Source organism: Eptesicus fuscus, chromosome 17 (assembly GCF_027574615.1).
Source record: "Eptesicus fuscus isolate TK198812 chromosome 17, DD_ASM_mEF_20220401, whole genome shotgun sequence".
Classification (NCBI taxonomy): Eukaryota; Metazoa; Chordata; class Mammalia; order Chiroptera; family Vespertilionidae; genus Eptesicus; species Eptesicus fuscus.
In genome coordinates, this window is record NC_072489.1 from 44,195,779 (window position 1) to 44,215,156 (window position 19,378).

Below are 19,378 nucleotides of genomic sequence, written 5' to 3' on the forward strand. Positions count from 1 at the left end.
GCGTCCCCAACTCCTGGCCTCTGCCTGAGCCAGGCCCCAGGAGGGAGGAGGATTGCTGGTGTCAGGTGGGGGTGGTCTCAGCAGAAAGCACAACCGTTGTCAGGCCTTCCCCCCCGCCCCCCCAAAAAAAGCATCAAAAGTCCAGGGCCCTGGCCCCTCCCGCCCCAGCCCCCAGTACGAAAAAGTGCAAAACATTATCACAAAATGGGGGAGGAGGGGTCTCAGAGGGGCTCTAAGCCTAGGCTCCTGAGGCCCATGCCCTAGCCCTGCGCTGCCCCGGACACCGCGTCCGGCGCGGTAGGGCCCTGGGCCGAAGGGCCCTCAGGGTTCACCCGAGGCCGGCCCGGGCTCAGGCAGGGCCATGTCATGCAGTGCCCAGGGGGCACCCCCCCACACACAGTCTCACCCCCAACTCAGGGCTTCCGACGCCCACTGCCTGCCCCTGCCCGAGGCTCCGAGCCATGACATTGAGCCCGGGGCTGGCTGGAGACATTGGGCTGCAGGGAGGGACTGGAGTGGGGTGGGGGGACTCCATCCTCTGTGCTGCCAGCTTGGGCCAGTGCTGCCTCTACCACGTCCAGCTCTTCACTGCCCGCCTTCAGCTTGACCCGAAGCAGTGCTGCATATGTGCCATAGCGGGATTTCTGAGGCAGAGGGGCAGGGGCTGTGAGCCAACTCTCCACCCTCTGCCCATCCCACCCCATCTCTACCCCGTCTGGACCAAGGAGGGAGACCAGAGAAGGCGGAGGAGATGGCAGGCTCTTGCCCACTCTGGACCCCCAAGGATGTGACATGATCCCCAGTAGGCTGGTGACCCTCTATGGGCTCTCAAGATTGCCAGTTGTAACAGCCATTGTTTCTTGAGCCTTAACAGAATTGGGAAAACAGCACTTGACAGATATCTCACTTCATGACCCTAGTGAGTACAGAACAGTCTCCCTGTCCCACAGAAGAGGAAACTAAAGCTGAGAGGGATTAATAAGCAAGGCCTTAGGAGTCCATGCCCTGGACCACTAGTCTGACCCTGTGCTGGGGACACAGAAGTCCTGCTAATGGAGATAGGTGGCATATAGGTGCCCAGGGCCGGAAGGCTCACCTCAAACTCCAGGTAGGCCTCCTTCTGCCGCTGCTCCTCGGCCTCCTTACCCCGGGCCTTCTTGCCCAGTAGGGCAGCCTGGTGCTCCTGCAACTCACTTGCCATGGCCTTCAGCTTGGCCTCATGGGTCCGCACTTGCTCCTCCTAGAGGCAAAGGGAACACGGTCAAGGTTACTCTAGCACACACAGTGCCTTTGTGCAAGTTCATTTAAAAGGTGCCCCTTTCTTAGGATGAACAAACGACTATGTCTGGATTCACAGCATGGCAAGTAGAGTGGCAGCTGGGTTTCAGCCTCCATTCGCCCCCACCACCCCATGACCAGTGTCCTGGTGCAGTGGACATCTACCTAATCACAGCCAGCAGCCTTGACTGCAGTTGGCCTGAGCCTGCCCTACTCCATCCCACTGGCCAGGGGGACAGAGCTGGGAGTACCTGGGAGAGGCGGGTGGCAGCGCTGGGCAGCAGAGGGCGGCTGAACTTCTTCTGGGAACTAACAGCAGCTGGGAAGGGGGGTGCAGAGAACATGGCGGCCACCACATTGATGCGAGTGATCCAAGACTGCATCTGCTCCAGGCTCCTGAGGAGATAGCACAGCTACTTGGGACCTGAGCCCAGGATTCCAATCCAGGAGTGCTAGTCCTGGCTCAGGATGTGGCCTGAGAAGAAAGAATCCATCCAGGAATGAGGTAGGGGAGCAAGATAGGAATGGAGAGCAGGGGTCTGGGAGGGGCAGGAGGAAGACACTCACGGAGCCTGGAAGAGGAAGACCCGCCAGTCAGCTGTGCGCAGGTAGAAGACATGGGGCCTCTTGCTGTAGTCCTTGGCGCGAGTGGCCAATGCGTGGTGGATGCTGATGGCATTCTTAAGCTCTGCCTCCGACAGGGCCTTCCCGGGCTGGTACTCCTCCTGCAGGGTGCCCATCTTGTCCTGGCCACAGTCCCAGCCTGGCCCAGCCCAGCCCCCACCCCTTGGGCTGGCCCCGAACCTTCTGCAGGTAGAGGATCATGCCCTTGAGGATCCCATGGAAGCTCTTCCAGCCCCGTTTGCCCCGAGGTGCTGGGGGGGGGGGGGAAGGAAACAGGTCACGGGAGGACTGGGACAGGCCCACTCCCTTCCATTCCCCCGGACCCTTGCACCAGGCCACGTACTCTTCCTGCAGTCAGGGTCTGCGTGCACCTTTCGCACCAGGGCCCCGTGCTTGTAGACCACGGCCCCAGGCTCAGGAGTCAGGTCCAGGAAAGGGCTGGAGCCGCTGCCACTGCCCCCGCTGACCCTCTTGATGACCTTGGGGTTGGGGTCGGCCAACTCAGACAGAGAGCGTCTCAACTCCTCCTCGTCTCTGCAGGTGTGATTACCTCAGAGAGGGCTGGCTATGATGCCATACCCCCTCCCCTTTCAATCCTGGCCGCTGCCCACCCAGGAAAGCCCCTCCAGTGTTTGTAGACATGGGGGCTGCTCTCAAAGGGTGTGGCTCCCCTCAACCGGAGGCACCTGGAACCATGGTTCCCACCTCAAACCAGATCTCCCTAGAGGGTAGCTGTGTCTCCCACTCAGATCAGGGCTCCATGAGGCAGAATGGCTCCTCAGATCAGAGCCCCAAGGGTAAGGCCATATCTGTTCCTTCCTCCCCTCACATGTAGCCAACCCCATCCTCTCCATTTCTGCGCACACACACACACACACACACACACACACACACACACATTCCCTTCTCTACCAGGACGGACATATGTCTGACTCAGCTGTCTCAACCACACCCAACACCAGCTCACAGCTTGTTGGCAAAATGGTGTCAGAAGTAGCTGCTTCCTAGTGGTCCCCTGCTACACCCCTATCTGCAGGCTGTCAGGTGTCATCTGAAAAGTGATTCTGTCTGGTCACTCCGAGCTCAACCTGCAAGCTCCCTGTTGCCTCCCACATGGAGCCTATGATACACCCCTACCAACACCCTCTCCCTCCACACTCCAGCAGGCCTGCCTCCTCTTAGTCTCCCCACCCCACACTCACTTCAGACAGCACGTATTTGCCGCCCAAATATCAACTTCCCTTTTTCTCTTCCCAAACAAATGTTTCCCCTCTTTCAAATCTTGCCCCCCAAGTCCCAATCCTCCAAGAAGCTTTCCCTGTACCCCAGTCCTACACTCTGCCTCCTGAGGTCTTCTCTCCCACCTACTGGGAACTCCCATGTAAACCGAGCAGTGACTGGACTCTTAGCAGATCCTAGAAAATATGAGTGATCTGTTGACTGTTCAGATGAGGGCTCTACCCTCAGACTGGGGGGCCCAAGGCTAAGACTGGACCTTCTCCCTCAGATGGACTCTTCAAGAAGTCTCCAAGATTTCTTCTGAGTCTCTGTTTCCACTGGGACTGTAACAGTAGACAATGTGTCCCTTGTTCTGTGACACTTAGGGCTCCCTAGGACCCAAGAGGGGTCTCTCATGCTATTGGCCCAGGGCCCTACCTCCAGAGACTTCTGTTTTCCCACTAGAATTGCCAAGGGACCTCCCCTTCTGCAACCCTCCTCCTAGGCCAGCTGACAATGGCCACTTACCCCAACCCAGCTTGTCATAACAACCCAGCTAGAGACAAGACACAGAACTCCAAGTCCAGGCAAGCATCTCCAAAGAAGGAAGTGAGGCCACTTCACTGCCTCGCATGGCCTCACCCACCTCCCCTGCCCCACAGCCCCAAGACTCACAGGGCCCACCTCAGCTCTCTCCACCCTTCCAGGCAGACCCTTCCCCACACCCACATCTCTACCCCCACCACACAGCCCCAGGACTCACATGGCCCATTGCAATTTCTCATTCTTGATGGAGCTGTACAAAGCCTGGGGAGGGAAAAACAAACCAGGGCAGTGTGGGTCAATCCTGGAGGAAGGTGCATTATGTACCCCAATGCCAGAGCTCAGAGCCCTCCCTCCCATATAGGGGAGAAGACAGAATTGAGGGAGAGGGCGGTAGGGAGTAATGACCGAGAACACAGGCTCTGGAACAGAGTACTAGGACCCGGGCCCAGCTTTGCCGCTTTAGCTGAGTTGCTTTAAGCAAGTATCCATGGGGAAGAACACAGTACCACGTGTTTAATGAAGGAAAAGCCATTAGCACAGGGTATCCTCACGTGTGATTGAGGCACAATTAATGGCAACTGCTAATATTATCTTTGTTGTTGTTATTGTTAAGAGGTCATCCTGCTCAGATCCTTGGTGGGAGAAACACAGCTCTGGAGGAAATGGAAAATAGTATTTCAAGAAGCTCTCCTTTTCCCAAACGGCCATGCTTTGGGCCTGTTTTACAGCCTAAAACCACACAGAGCATATGGGGAAACTGAGTCCCCAGAATGGGAACTCACTGTCACTTCCTTCCTTGGCTAATGAGCACATACTCTGATGGCTCCCAACCCCAGGACAAGCTGCAACCATCCCCAACCCAGACTGCCCCACCAAGCCAAATGCCAGGGTGGCCTAGCCCCCAGCCGACTCCCACACTTCATGTTACTGGGGAGTGAACATTAGTTTAAAAGGCAGCACACCCCAAACTCCCTGTGGATTTCCAGACCAGTCACTTTCCTTCAGTACAGTTGCCCTGGGGGACCTTGTGGTGGTCAAAGGAGAGAATGGGCTCGAGGAGTCGCATAGGAGACCCCTCATCTTGGGAGTGGCCTGCAACATGGGTCAACACTAGGGCCTCCCACTGTGGGGGTGCTTCCCACAGCCTGTCTGTGAATAGGTGTGTCCCCAGCATGTGTGTGTCAGGCTAAGAGTGTGTCGTGTGAGTGTGATGCTGTTTGTGTGTGCGCTGGGTGCAGGGGTGACATCGGCACCTTCTCTGTGATGGGACACAGCCTACCCCCAACACGCCAAGACCTCTGACTCTCACTGCCCACGGCCATGCAAAACAGCCCATGTGAGCACACCCTGTCCAGCGCCGAGTACACCCCACAGCCTCCGCCCCACACACAGCACAACCAGGCTTATGCACACACAGCTCCCCGGCACACACCCAGCCCAAACCCGGCAGAGCTTGGACTCTAAACCTTCTCTCTCCAACTCCCTGGCCAGGAGGCTGAAGTGGCCACCGACATCCAACCCGCAATCCTTGTCCCCAGCCTTCCAGTTCATCTCCTGCCCTTTTTGGCCCCCCACCACATCTTCCTCCCAAAGTCCTAAGCCCCGTCCGTGAGCCCTAAGTCATGCTCCCATCTAGCAGACCCAAAGGCCCTTCAGTGTGAGGTGCCCATCTGGATCAGGGGGTCTGTGCTCTTCCCCCTCCCGTCCATGCCCCTCCCTGGCAAGCCGTGGGCTCTGTCCCTGCCGGGCTCCCTGCCTCGGCCCCACCGGTGCCCACCTCTGCTCGTTCTGCCGAAGGTGCCTCCCTCCAGCCACCCCCTCCGCTGCGCCGCCCTGGCAGCCCCCGAAGGCGCCCCCCAGCCTGGCGCGGGCCGCAGCCCCAAGGCCCTCACCGCCTTTTTCTTCCTGCGGCTCTGCAGGCGGCTGACCACCAGGTCGGTGTAGAGCACGGGCTTGAGGCTGCGCGAGCGCTGCGGCCAGCCGTAGCACAGGGTCTCGGCGCCGCGGTGGGTGCGCCCGTAGCGCACCGAGCACAGCGAGCGCGAGCGCAGCCGCCCGGCGCTGCTGTGGATGCTGTTGACGCCGATCATCCTGGCCCGGCCGGCGCGCCGCGGCCCCCGGCCATGCCCCCCGCCCGCCCTCGGCCCCGGACGGCCCGCGGACGGCTTCCCCCCGACAGCCCGCGCGAGGGCCCGGCCGGGCTCCTACCGACGCAGGACCGCGCGGCAGCGGCAATGTCGGCTCCGCGGCTCCGTAAGCGGGAGGGGGGCGCCGACTGGGAGGGGAGGGCGAGGGCTGGGGCGGGGACGGCGCAAAATGGAGGCGTCTGACCGAGGGGCGGCCCCCAGCCGCGCGCCGCCACGGGGGAGGGGCCTAGGGAGGGCAGTGAGCACCCCCTGCGTGGGGGCGGGCAGCTCTGGGGCGACGGGGGTGGGGGGCGCTGGGAGCCCCTAGGCCAGGAGCTGTGGAGGTGGGCGGGCCCTGTGGGTCTAGAACTCCCTCCAAAGCAAGTCAGAGTTGGGGGGGCGGGGGAGGGGGGGGGAGCGGTGGTGAGCAGGGAGGTCCGAACGCCTCCTGGCGGCCCTTTTTACCAAGCCAGGACCTGCCACCAGGCGAGGCGAGACGGCTGCGCCGGACAGAGGCAGCCCTGGAATCGCACTGGCCGCATCCAACTCAGCGGCTCGCACACACCTCACACGCCCGTGTGTTTACCCCAACTCGAGTACACACTCCCCAGTTTACAGACATACACCTCAACTAACCAAGTGCACCCATTCACATTCCCCCCAACTCACGGACACTGCAAATTCAGATGCACAGTCATTAACGTAAAAACATACACCCTCTCCTCACGGACACACGTCATAAATCAGACGGCCAATTCATAGATGTACATCCCAACCACGTAAAGGACAAACGACACCCCCAACTCAGACACACTCTAAGCCCTAATGCACAAACATACCCAAATCAGACAAACCCCATGGCTTCACCGACACCCTAGGCCACACATATACGACTCAATTCAAGCATCCCCCCCCGACTCCCAATGGACAGACACCCCCGCTCAGATACATTCCCAAATTCGGAAATCCAGCACAACTCAAGCTCACAGACAAGCCCAAGGACACTCCTGTGCACTCACATTTATGTGGTGGCCCAGCGACCCCTTTGCCAACCTTGGGGGTTTCAAGTAAGTCCAGGCCTCCCGGGATGAAACTTCACCAACCAGGGGGAGGAGTGAACCCACGGGCCGGATGCCCCTCTTCCTCCCATCCTTCCGGCCCCAGGGTCACAAACCCCTCAAGGGCCTGGGCCCAGGCCAGCCACCAGGAGCCAGAAGCACAGCGGAGCTTCTAGTCCCAGTTTGGCGCTAACTCTGCCAGCACCTGGAAAAGCCTTTGTCCCTCTCAGGCCCCGCTCCCTTTGTGACTATGAACCCTGGGGCGTGGGAGGGAGGCGGAGGAGGAAGCGATATGCCGGTGTGGCCCCCACCCCACGCAGGGACCCCTCCCATCCTCAGGGAACACAGGAGGAGGGGCACTAATGAAGACAAATGCAGGGTCCAGGGCCGCCAGATCACGCGGTTTTCAGAGCCGCCTCCCCTCCTCCCGCAGTGCGCAGCCCGGACTGCACGGCCAGTGCGCATGTTCCGGAGAGCCTGTCTGTGAGGCTGGGGGGGGCGGGGCGGGGGAGGAGGTAGGGGCGGTACCCCGACTGAGTCAAAGGAGCCTAGGCTCTCGAGGCAGGGCCCCTCACCTTGCCTTTCTCGGGCACCCGCCAACAGGTCCCTTATCCCTCCCCTCCAGCTACCTGTTCCCTGCCCCTGCCCCGCCCCCCACCTTGAGCAGCTCCCTGGGGAAGTCGCCGCCTTCGTTGAGGCCCTCCAAGTTCCCAATGAAGTCTCCGCAGGTCATGCGCTTCCCGATGTTCTAAGGGAGGGAACAGGGGCCTGTGAACCTGGGTGGCCCTTGGCCTTCCAGGCCTTGAAGTCTTGGACAGGGTCTGTTTTCCGGCTCCTTCCCGCCATACCCCACTCACGTGGCCATGGAGATCGGTGTTCAGTAGCATGAGGGCGCAGGTCAGCGTGTGCGCACCGTCTAGGGCAGAGTTGACATTCAGCCTCCCTGGGACTCTTATCTTACTCAGACTTCCAGCTCATCCCCTGCCCCCTTCGGGACCCCTTTGGCCCACAAGCACACTTTTGTAAGTCCTGAAGCCCATTAGTGAGCCAAACCTCAGCAAAGATTTCTCCTTTCCAGCAGATCCCTTAGAAGGGACCTCACCCTTTTCTCAGGCCACCCTCCCTAGCTCTCTCAGGTGCTGGGGGATGTCCACTGCTTGCCCCCTAACACCCATATGCCTGTGTCTCTGCACGAAACACAAACAAGTGTGCCTCACACACGGATGTGGACCAGTGCAGCCAAACAGAATCCCCACTCAAGCCAAGCACTGTTTTGCACTTATATGTGGACAATGGTATGCAAACACCTGTCACCTGCCTCTTCACAACACACACTAGACCCTAACCATATGCCCGCCCACATGCACAGTTCCACATCCATGTAGCCATGTCAACATTGTCTGCACACATATAGGCTCACATGCCTGCAAGCTTGTGCATTCATTCACTCATTCCTGCACACATACTCATGCTCCTAGGCACACACACAGTGCCCATTTGCCAGGAAAGCCCTGTCCCTGGCCTCCTCACCCTCGGAGGACAGAGCTCCAGGATTGCACTGGAAGTATCTCTGGGAGAAGTGGGCCAGCACGCGCTCCCGTTCCTGGGTCTCACCCATTAAGGCCAGCTCCTTCAGAAACACCCTGGAGAGGAGGGGAGAAGGAGCATGTCACCCCCACCCAAGGTCCCCTTACCAGGTAGCCCTGGCTCTTGGGAAGGGTGCTGTCAGGGCAGCTTAGGGGAGGTACAGGGGCTCAGGGGAGGCATAGCGAAGGCCCCGCACACCAGGCCTGGAGAGCTGGGGCTGCACTCAGAGGGCTCAACACCCACCTGAGAGCTTGGTCCAGAGTCATGCCCGTGAAGACAAAGAACTTGAGGTACTCTCCAGCCACGAGTTTACTGAAGTCATTGCTGTGGGCAGGGTAGAGAGACAGGTAGAATCTCAAGGGGAAGTGTCAAGGGGCCAGATGGGGGGTTACCGAGAAACCTGGGGGCATCAGATAGAGGGGACGTGGAGGTGCTGCCCACAGGATGCAACCCCCCTTCCCCCTTCTCAATCCCAGCCCAGTGGTTTTACTTCTTGCCCAGGTGCCGGGCCACATCAGCCTTCCTGAAGCCGTCTAGCCGGTATAGCCTCTTAGCTAGGCGCTGCGCAGCCTCCAGGTCTGCTTTCTGCCCATTGGACAAGGTGTCCGTGCTTCCCAGGGCTAGCCGCTCTGTGCTGTCCAGCTCTGAGTCTGAGTCAGATACCAGCTGGCTCAAGGGTGGTTCGCTGCCAGGGTAGAACACCAGCTCAGAGATGGGGCAGGTTCTCAGGGCCATCCAGATCCTTCCTCTGCCTCCAGAGCAGGATGACAGAAGGGGAGACTGGGACATGGGGAAGGCATTTTCTTTTCTCCAGAGGGGATTGTTCAGGTTCCCTCCGCCATTACCACCTCTCTGTGGAAGTCCTGCCTCAAGTCTAACCCACATCCCTTTTGCTGCTGTGGGAACTCTGGCTGCTTCCCCAAGGAAGGAGAAGATGAGGCTACAAGCTGCAGTGGGGTGTGAGACGGAGAGGAAAGCCCCCACACTCCCCATTCCCCCACAAAGCTCCCTAAGTTTGCTGTTGCACATAGATTCCCCATCACCACTCTGGTCCTTCTCAGAACATAGTCTTGTGTCTCTAAGAATATGGGCAAGGGTTAACACAGGCTGTCAGGGAAGAACAGTAGACGGTCAAAAATTTGAGGGCAACAGGGACAGCTTCCCACTCCTATATCTTTCCTCCTCCCACCCTTTAGGGAGAGGAGCCTCCTCTTTGGTCCTTCTACTCACAAAGAAGCAGGTTCTGGGGTAAAGGGGACTGTGGGTCAAAGTGCTCCCCCTCATCTCCTGTCTCCTCCTCTCCTTCCTTTCCCACCCCAGCTGCTCTACTTGCAAAGCCACCTGTCACCCAGAGACAGAGGCCGGAAACTCCTGGTTGCTAGGCAACCCTGTATCTCTGGCCACCCCCTCCTGTTGCCATGGCTTCCATGACTGAGAGGGTAGCTGGCAGAGGAGAGAGCAGAAAGGTTAGACTGATGAATGGACTTCCTGGATAAGGGTGAGAGACTCCTGATTGGAGAGGGAGGTGGCATGGGAGGGAAGCGATGGGAGAGGCTGATGGCTGCATCTTTGGAAGAAGCCTTCAGGCTGGATGGGTGTTAGGTCACAAGAATTCTAGGCAGGTTGCAGGCTCTGTCTGGGGAGGGAGGGACCCTCCTGGAGAGGACATCCTTCAATTCTGAATCGTGGTTTCTCAAGTCACTGAATTTGAGACCAAGCGGGGGGGGGGGCGGATCTAAGGGGCTCCCCCTCACAGTCAGTGGAAAGTCCTCCAAGTGGGAAACAGGGCATCTGCATTCCTTAACCATGCCTATCAGGGGTCAGGAATATAAACTCCATCTTCACACTCAGGCTCTGTCCCTCCGAACAGCTGTTCCTAGAGCCCTAGGGGCCTTGAATCTAAGAAACCAAAGGGATCACTCACCTTCCCAGGGGTGCCACCCCCAGCCCAAAGCTGTCCTCTGAGCGGCAGGGACTAGGGGGCTCCTTCCCTGGGGCTTGCTTGGCTGCAGCCTCTGCCTCTTCTTCCTCCCCTCTCTGTGTCCAAGGCCCATCAGCAGCAGAGCTGGTACCAGAATCCGGTTCAAGAGGGGCAAGTGGGGCGGGAACAGGGGGATCAGGCCGGGGGATGGGGGATTGGGGAGGCAGCTCAAAGGTGAAGAAGGGGCTCTGGGTTGGGCCAGGTGAGGCCAGGGCCTCCAGTGAGGCAAGGCTGGTGTAGGAGGTGCCCTTGGCCCGGTGTGACTCCAAGATGGCTTCAAACACACAACTGAAAGAGTCAGGCCCATCAGCCGAGGGGCTGGTCCCAGGTAGAAAGGGCACAGGTGACTTGAGAGGCCCCAGGTGAGGCAGCTGGGTGCCTGGCCTGCGGGGGCAGGTAAAACCTCTGATCAGGGGCCCGGAGGACAACTCTCAGGCAGCATTTCATTGAACTTTCATACTGACTCTACGAAGGGGCTTATCATCTTCTTTTCACAGTCCCCCAAACCCCTTTAAAAAGCCATCTGGATAGGGGCTCCCCACAACAGGTCCTTCTAGCTATTTAGTGCCTTGGGGCACACCATCCCTATCCATCCCCAGCACCCAATCCCCTTCCTCTCTCCCTCCCTGCTAATCTCCCTTTCTCCTCCTTCTCCCTGATCCTCTCCGCTCCTGCCATCCCATTTCTATTTCTGGCAACATCTTAGGAGAAGAAGATGAGGCTCCAGGCTACAGAGGGGTGTGAGATGAAGAAGAAACCGCCACACTCCCCATTCTCCCACCAAGATCCAGGATATGGGTTATGCTCCCACACCCCCAGGCTTAATTCTGGCCTCTGGACTCTCACTCAGCCCTTTCTTCCCAGAACCCCTTTCCTCCTCTGTCCTGGTTACCTCCTATCCTCCTGGGATCTCGCTGAGGCCCCCACATTCCAGTATTCTGCCAGGCCTCAGGCCTCTGTCCAGAGTCGCCTGCCACACCATGCTGGTGGCACCACCAGCTTGGTCCTGGCTCTCCCAACCCCACCCTCGTCTCTATTCCAGTCCCATTGACCCCAGCTCTGCCTCTGGACCAGTGGGAAGGAGCAAGCCACTTTCCTCTCCCTCTCCCCCACTCACCGTGCCCCCTCCAAGGCCTCAAACACCTCATCGTCCACATCCTCTTCCCCGCCTGCCTCATCCTCATCGCCACTGCTCAGGCTGGGATGCGGGCCAAGGCATGGGCCAGGACGTGGGGCAGGTGGGCGGACGGCGCCAGGCAGGCCCTCAGAGCTGGGCTGACTCTCGATGGCTGAATCAGCCTCTTCCCGCTCAGCCAGCACTTCATCGATGTTGGTCTCTCGGTAGCACCTCAGGGGCACCGTGTCCAGGTCGGTCTCGGAGTATTTGGCCGCTCGCCCCACAGCCACCCCAGAGCCCTGCCCTGAGCCCACCCCAGGTGGAGATGGGGGGGCCTGCTCTGGGGGCTTAGCACCTGCAGTATGCACAGGCATCCCGGTCAGGAGGTTATCCAGGTCAGCTTCCTGCCCTGACCCTGTTCTAGGAAGGAAATCATCCCCACGGCCTCATGTTGGCAGGAAGTTCTTTCACTATCTCACCACCATTCCTCCTGCCACAAACTCAGCTTGTTCCTGGTACCAGCGGAGTTCATTTTCTACTCCAAGGACTGATCCGTGATATCCTGCCATCCCCTCCTTCCACTACCCAGCTTCCTGCAGGTGCCCAACCCAGCCATCATCCCCAACCCCTCCATCCTAGCACATACGGGAAGACTGAGGCCGGAGGCCTGAGGAAGCATTAGCTGATGCCGGAGCCCAGGAGAGGCCTGGGGGAGGTTTAAAGGAGGACTCCCTACTACGCCTCGGCTGCTGTGAAGGACCTGCCCTGTTCCGCTCGCTCCAGGCCCAGGCCTTACCTGAGCTGGGGGGTGCCAAGGAGCCATAGAAGAATTCCCATTTGGCTCGAGCGATTCTCTGGGCATGAGAGGAGACTTCCCAGGGTGAGGACCAGGTGTCTCCCTAAGCCAAGGAGGGAGAGATAGAAGACACCCAGAGATAAAGCCAGACATACAAAGACAAAAGAAAATGGGATAGAAACACAAAGAAAAACACTCAGGGACGGAGAGGGAGGTGCAGAGACAGAGGGACGACCCCAGAGGGCAAGAGAAAGGTTTAGAATAGGAGTGAAGGATTCGACGAGCAGCCCACGGGGCCAAAACTGCCAAGGAGCCAAGTCTTGCCCCTTCCATAGGACTCTGGGGTTCCAGGGAGCCCAAGGGGGGTCGCGTACCTGGTTCAGGAGTCCAGTGTCAGCAGATCCTCGGAATAGTGTGGCCAGGTGCTCAGAGGGCCCCCCCAGCCCATTGGGGAGAGAGGAATAAAGGCCATCTGCCCCAACCTGAGCTGGGGCTGGCGGCCCATGTAAAAGGCCCTGGCTGCCAGGCAGAGCCGAACCTCCTCCGGCTGGGAGTGGGTCTGAAGTGGATGCCTCCAGCCGCAACTTGCGGTTGGCGCCAGGCCCAAGAGCTGGAGCGGGCCTGGGAGGAGAGACCCCACCCAGGTCCCAGCTCCGACTCAAGCCTCCGGGAGCAGGTAGCCCATTCAGTGGCCTCACGCTGGCCTTCTCCACAAAGCGGAATATGACTACGGAACTCCGGGCCCCTGGTGGAGGCTTCCCAGTGGGTGAAGAGGGTGCCCAGGGTGAGGGAGCAACACGGGGTGAAGGGGGGCCACGCAGGGGTGTAGAGGGTGCTGTCACACGTCCCAGTTCCCGGCCTCGGGGACCTGGACCTGCCACCCGCCGTAGCAGGGAGCCTGTGCTGCCATACATGCTGGCTGGGGGACTCTGAGGCACGGGACCTTCGGGAAGCCAGCGGCGTGGGCATCGTGGCGGGGAGATGGCACAGTCACCTTCAGAGCAGAAGCGCATGGCACCCTGGGCCATGCTGGGGCCCGGGGGTCAGGCTGGGGGGGCAGGGATGGCGAGGCCAGGCGGGGAGTGAGGGGGCAGCATGCTCTTCTGACAGGCCTGCAAGAGAGGAAGGGGAGCAGGGGGTGAACTGCCAGGGAGTTGGATGGACGAGAGCAAAGGTAGGAAGGGGAAAGCTGGCTGGGGCCACTGAGCACCAGGGGCCTAGCCCACCCCGGGCCTATGGCATCATTGATCCCTCCCCTGGGGGTGATCAGGCCTCCTGTTTGGGCTACTAACATGGAGGCCTGAGGAGAAAAGATTGTTCCCTCCAAAAGGACCCTGGATTCCCTCCTTCTGCCTGGGGACCCTGAGCATCACCCCTGGGTTAGAAAGGAAGCTATGCTGGAAGGAAGGAAGTTGAGTGAGCCTGGAGTCTCTGTGGCATTTTGTAGCTATTTCTGGTATGGGGGGAGGGGAAGACTGGTACCCCCCACCCTCTGGACTAGGAGTGTCAGCCAGCCATCACTATCATGCAGCCATGAGTGCCCCACAGTTAGTTCCTCTTATGGAGGCCCCAATTCAGGCCCCCAGGAAAGAGAGGAAAGAAGAATTGGAGAAGGGGGATCCTATAAGGACCACAAGGAGCGGAAAGGCATAGGGTGAAGGGGAAGAAAAAGGCCTGAGCAGAAGCCGCTACCCCTAATACATATATGATGGATGGGAAAGGGACATTTTTGTTCTTAATATAGGTACACACACTCATGCACACACACATACTTAAGGACCAATATGCCATATACAGTTACACACATTCAGAGGCTACACGCAGACAGGCACACATACACATTGCTCAAAGACACACCCTCACACACTCTCACAGTCATAACAACTGTGTGTATAATGGAAAGGCACATGCTTGTTTTACACACACTGTCATCAAACAGGAACACACAAAGAGATACCCAAATATTCACAGAGGGACCCTCATTCTCTAACGCTCACAGATACACAGGCATATCAGATACAGAGACGTACTGGTCACAACCACACACAAACACAGATGCACACTCACACCCATACTTAAGCAGGGACACACACCCTCTCTCCCAACCCCCACCAGTCACTGGTCCCTGGAGGGGGAAGACTGCACCAGACCCTTCTCCCCGCAGGGGTGACAGATTTTGTCCCGCCCAGGAGAGACCATAAAGAGGTAACCGGGCCTCTTGTGGCAATGCAGGGTAGGGACCGAGGTCAGGAGCAGCACCCCTGCTGCTCAGGTTCCTGAAACTCAATTGAGGCCCAGCATACCCCCAGTGCAACCCGGACTCAGTACTCACCGCTGGTGGCCTGGAGCTGAGGCCGAGGAGAGGGAGGGGAGAGGCTGGGCCCAGCTCCGCTGTGAAAGCACCGCGCGGCTCCCGCTTTCTCCAGGCCCGCCCGCCCGCCTCTGCCTCTCAGTCCCTCCTCCTCCTCCCTACGTGGCTCCGGCAGAGCTAATCTCACCCCCCTCCCAACCCCCGCCCTCTCCCAGGGCCCTGAGCCCTGGAGGCTGCGCTCCCCCCCGCCCCCCCTCGCACACACACAGGTTAGGTCTCGGCTGGACTCTCCCGCCAACCTGAGACCCGCCCCTGGCGAGGGGGAGGATGTATGGAACCCGTTGATCTCCCTCGACCCTCACGTGCCCCACCCCAATGGTGTCCACGTTCCTCTCGCCCGCTGCCCCCTGAGCCACACGCAGGACCCAGCTTCCCACGCGTGTCCCGCTCCAGACCTCACTCGTGTCCCTAGGAGGTTGCCACATGACCTGTTACATGCCACACGCGCTCCCGCCCCCACGGGCTCGCGGCCGCGCCAAGCACACGGTATGCGTGTCGGGAGCGGACCCGCCCCCTACATCCAGGAGACCATCCATTTATGGACGGGAGACTTAGGGTACACCGCCTCAAACCCTCCGGGGTTCGGAGTCTCAGACCCAGGAGACACAGCCCTGACCACTCGCCCAGGAGGCAGTCGGAGGTGTATTAGTCAGACCTCAGGAAGAACGTCCTTGATGCCTGAGTCAGGTGCCCATTTAAAGAGAAGAGGTTAGAAGGGATGACGCCGGGACTGAAGGTAGCGGGGGGCAGGCGACCCTTGTGCCCTTGGCCAAGGTAAAAGGGGGCCTATCTATTTTTAAGTAAGCGCCGCTAGAGTTACTATGGCAACTGCTCTCCTAGAGAAGGCCAGGGCGGGCAGACGGTGACCTCGGAAAGAAGAAGGGGTCTGTTTGGGTGGTCGGGGGCGCGAGAGCGTGCGAGGCGGGGACGCACGGGGCTCACCGCGGGGAGGGGCGGCGCCGGCTCCGCGTGGTGCTGAAGGGGACAGCGCCAGATTTGTCGCACTGCGCAGGCGCAGAGGCGTTAACAAAGCGGGGAGGAGGCGGCGGCGCGCGGCCGGAGAAGGTGCGCGCCCACGTGGCTCTATTTTAGCCGAGGTGGATCCTTCCAGCTACATCCTCCCCAAGCAGGCCGAGGAAGAAGTCAGTCCTCTCCCAAGTTGACGCTCTTTGATCCTTCCCCTCTGCTGGCTTCTCTCTTCTCACTGCGTTGGGAGGTGAAGGAATGTGGAAAGAATTCTGGGGAACCCAGGATGCTTTAGTTCTTTATCCCGATTCGCTCGACCCTGGACAAGGCGCTTCCTCCCCAGGGCCTTGGTTTCATCTTTAAAATGGAGTGACAGCACAGACCTGCCCACCTTGCAGAGGTGCCGGAAGCCCTGATGAGATCATGGATGGGAGGGTAACCCAGCTGGGGGACAGCTTTCAGCGACACCAGTAGCTCTCGGAGTCCTTCACACCCTCCCAATGGGTGATGGGGAAAGCATTGCTCCAGGGGTTCCCGGGGCGGACCCTGGAACTAGGACCTGGGACGCCCTGAGAGGGAAGCTTAGAGTCTGAGGCCCGAGCTCAAGGGCGTCACTGCGCGAAGGTAGCCCAGACCCAGACCCACAACGAAACCCCCAACCGGGAAGCACTACTCCTGGCGGCTGAGCTGAGCACGCATTCTTCTCAAGACTTTAAACCTCTCAGGGAAGGAAAGGGACCCGGCTGGAGATGTAGTTCTTTATTTTATTTTATTTTATTTTATTTTATTTTATTTTATTTTATTTTATTTTATTTATTTCAGAGAGGAAGGGAGAGGAAAAGAGAGAAACATGATGAGAACGAAACATTGATCCGCTGCCTCCTGCACGCCCCACACTGGGGATCGAGCCCTGACCTCCTGGTTCATAGGTCCATGCTCAACCACTGAGCCACGCTGGCCGGGCGAGATGTAGTCCTTCTTAATGCGCGCTACGTCTCTTCCCCCAAGGTGTAAACCCGTTCCAAATCGTCCGGGAGTGGAAGGGGTTGGATAGCTCAGTACTTCACAATTAACCAGGAATGTGAGGTTTGGGCAAATTGCTTGATGAAGGAAGAAAAAAAAATTGAGCTTCACTCATTCAATTCATTAAACAATTATCGAGCACCTACTACATGCCAGGCAATAAGAGCCTAGATAGTTTCTTCCCATTTATCAAAGTCCCTAAAAGCAACCAGAGGGCAGAGGGTAAGCCCAGAACCTTGGAATTCTGGCTCTGCCCCTTCCGCGTTTGGCCTTGCTTGCTCCTCCCTTCACCACTTCACTCAAAATCATCCACTGGCCCAAGGCAATAAAAGAAGCCAGTCTCTGCTGCAGCAGCACGTTCTTTAGACTCGGGCCTCAAGCCCTATAGCGGAGAAGGCGAGATCTAATGTTACAGCACCAGTCTATTCCGCCCTCCGTTTCCGTGTGCCGAACGCTTTCAGATAGGATCATCAGTGAGACGGCACTCGATTGAATCGGTCTGTCACTACAGCCCAAGGAGGCGGGTTCGCGGCAGCTGTTCCTAAGCCAAAGCGAGAAGACCTTACTGCGCACGCGCAGTAGACAGCCGAAGGAGCCACCGATGGAGCCGTCCGGAGGGGAGCAAGAGCCGGGAGCCGTCAGGTACCTAGCACCGAAGGGGCCGAGAGAGTGAAGAAGGACCTGGGGGAGGGGAGTTGACCCGGGACCTGGCCTAGGGGCCGCTCTTAGAAGCTAGGGCGCAGGAGCGGAACGGAGACGGACTCGCAGGTAACAGCGGTCCGGGGCCGCCGCCGCCAACGCCCTTTTACCCACAGGCTCCTGGACCTGCCTTGGGAAGACGTGCTGCTCCCACACGTCCTGAGCCGGGTTCCGCTGTGCCAGCTGCTTCGGCTGCAGCGCGTCAGCCGCGCCTTTCGGGCCCTAGTGCAGCTGCACCTGGCGGGGCTGCGCCGCTTCGACGCTGCTCAGGTGAGCCGGGGGTGGGGTGGGGGAGAGCGGGGGACAGAGCTCCGCCCCCATCTGGGTACCGCCCTCGCCTTGTCTCCAGCCCAGTTCCCAGTCCCTCTGTCTACCCTTCCAGACCCCCCTTAGCCCTCCAGGGGTACCCTGGAAGCGATCCACCTGTGGGAAGTACTCTCAAAGGGCGAGTACCGGGTATCAACTCAGAGGGCGCGTGGGGCGTGGGGTCTCTCCTGGGAGGGCAGGTGGCAAGCCCCAGAGGGCAGGCTGCTGCCAGGAAAGAACTCATCTGGGGCGAATAGGCAGCGCCAGCCCCACCCCCCGCACCAGCTGAGAGTCGAGGTGCCTCCCTGCCTGCAGGTGGGTCCGCAGATCCCGCGGGCCGCTTTGGCCTGGCTGCTGCGGGACGCCGAGAGGCTGCAGGAGCTGGCGCTGGCGCCGTGTCACGAATGGTTGTCGGACGAGGATCTGGTGCCGGTGCTGGCGCGGAATCCGCAGCTGCGGAGTGTGGCGCTGGCCGGCTGCGGGCAATTGAGCCGCCGCACGCTGGGGGCGCTGGCCGAGGGCTGCCCCCGGCTGCAGCGCCTATCGCTGGCGCATTGTGACTGGGTAGACGGGCTGGCACTGCGCGGGCTCGCCGACCGCTGTCCGGCCCTTGAAGAGCTGGACCTCACCGCCTGCCGTCAGCTCAAGGATGAGGCCATCGTGTACCTGGCACAGAGGCGCGGTGCAGGGCTCCGAAGCCTCTCTCTGGCGGTCAACGCCAATGTGGGGGACACTGCCGTCCAGGAGTTGGCTCGAAACTGCCCAGAACTCGAGCACCTCGACCTGACGGGCTGCCTCCGCGTTGGAAGCGACGGTGTCAGGTGCCTGGGCCTGGGATCAGTGGGATGGGAGGAGGGCAATCAGCCTCTAAGAGTAGGGATGGGCAGTAATCAAAAGGCAGAACTGGGTTTTCTGCTACCACGGCACCCCTATTCCGAACAGGAAAGACCTCTGGGATTGCCTAGACCAGAAAGCCCACAGTTTAGAAACTTTATTGAACCAGTATTTACACATTGGCAGTTTTCACCTACATAGATTTCTGGCTTTTCTTCAACCAGGGGAGCTGAGGAGCAGTAACCCTTTTAAGAGACAGGAAATCTCCAGTTCACTGGAGGCATTAAGTATATGAACCCGATCCAGGCCCCCTTCCTTGTGTATGGAAGCAAAAAGTATGCCCCGAGATAGTGGGATACATAGAGGCTTTGCTGGATTCCCCTACCCTGGGTGTAGCCATTTCATGCCCTCAGCCTCACCCCACACCTCCCCTAGGACTTTGGCGGAATACTGCCCTGCGCTGCGCTCACTTCGAGTGCGGCACTGCCACCATGTGGCTGAGCCCAGCCTGAGCCGCTTGCGGAAGCGCGGCGTGGACATCGACGTGGAACCCCCGCTGCATCAGGCTCTGGTGCTGCTGCAGGACATGGCAGGCTTTGCACCCTTTGTCAACCTGCAGGTCTGACCCTCCCACTGATGAAGCACAGCTGGACTGTGTGTCCGGGCCTGACTATGAACTGTAGGAAACTGGACTGTGTGGGCCTCTGCTGAGAGGCCAATGCCCTACCCCACCCCGGAGCTTCAAATAAAGAGCTTTCTACCCCCTCCTGCCTGGCGCTGCCCTGTTGGAGAAAGGGGATATGAGGTTGGAAGAGAAGGTCAGACAGACACAGTCCCCCAGCACCCCA

General features: G+C 59.3%; 2 protein-coding genes across 3 annotated transcripts; one reads left to right on the forward strand and one right to left on the reverse strand.

The window, feature by feature from the left end:
* Window positions 1–129: 129 nt before the first annotated feature.
* On the reverse strand, window positions 130–15,389 carry PSD (pleckstrin and Sec7 domain containing). Its single transcript, XM_008144240.3, has 17 exons — window positions 15,358–15,389; window positions 12,706–13,443; window positions 12,332–12,434; window positions 11,536–11,890; window positions 10,362–10,802; window positions 8,928–9,122; window positions 8,681–8,761; window positions 8,381–8,493; window positions 7,708–7,766; window positions 7,509–7,598; window positions 3,884–3,927; window positions 2,246–2,436; window positions 2,083–2,153; window positions 1,846–2,003; window positions 1,530–1,674; window positions 1,097–1,240; window positions 130–644 (listed from the first exon to the last, which is right to left on the reverse strand). The coding sequence occupies exons 2-17, from the start codon at window positions 13,357–13,359 to the stop codon at window positions 414–416; spliced, it is 3,075 nt and encodes a 1,024-aa protein (XP_008142462.2). The 5' UTR covers window positions 13,360–13,443; window positions 15,358–15,389; the 3' UTR covers window positions 130–413.
* On the forward strand, window positions 15,386–19,289 carry FBXL15 (F-box and leucine rich repeat protein 15). Of its 2 annotated transcripts, none has more exons than XM_054728768.1 (5): window positions 15,386–15,438; window positions 17,203–17,333; window positions 17,507–17,660; window positions 18,012–18,517; window positions 18,966–19,289. In XM_054728768.1, exons 1-5 carry the CDS (start codon window positions 15,421–15,423, stop codon window positions 19,153–19,155), a joined length of 999 nt encoding a protein of 332 aa, XP_054584743.1. In that variant the 5' UTR covers window positions 15,386–15,420; the 3' UTR covers window positions 19,156–19,289. The 2 variants fall into 2 exon arrangements, with proteins under 2 accessions (XP_054584743.1, XP_008142463.1); XM_008144241.3 differs by having other exon boundaries at window positions 15,395–15,410.
* The last annotated feature ends 89 nt before the right edge of the window (window positions 19,290–19,378 follow it).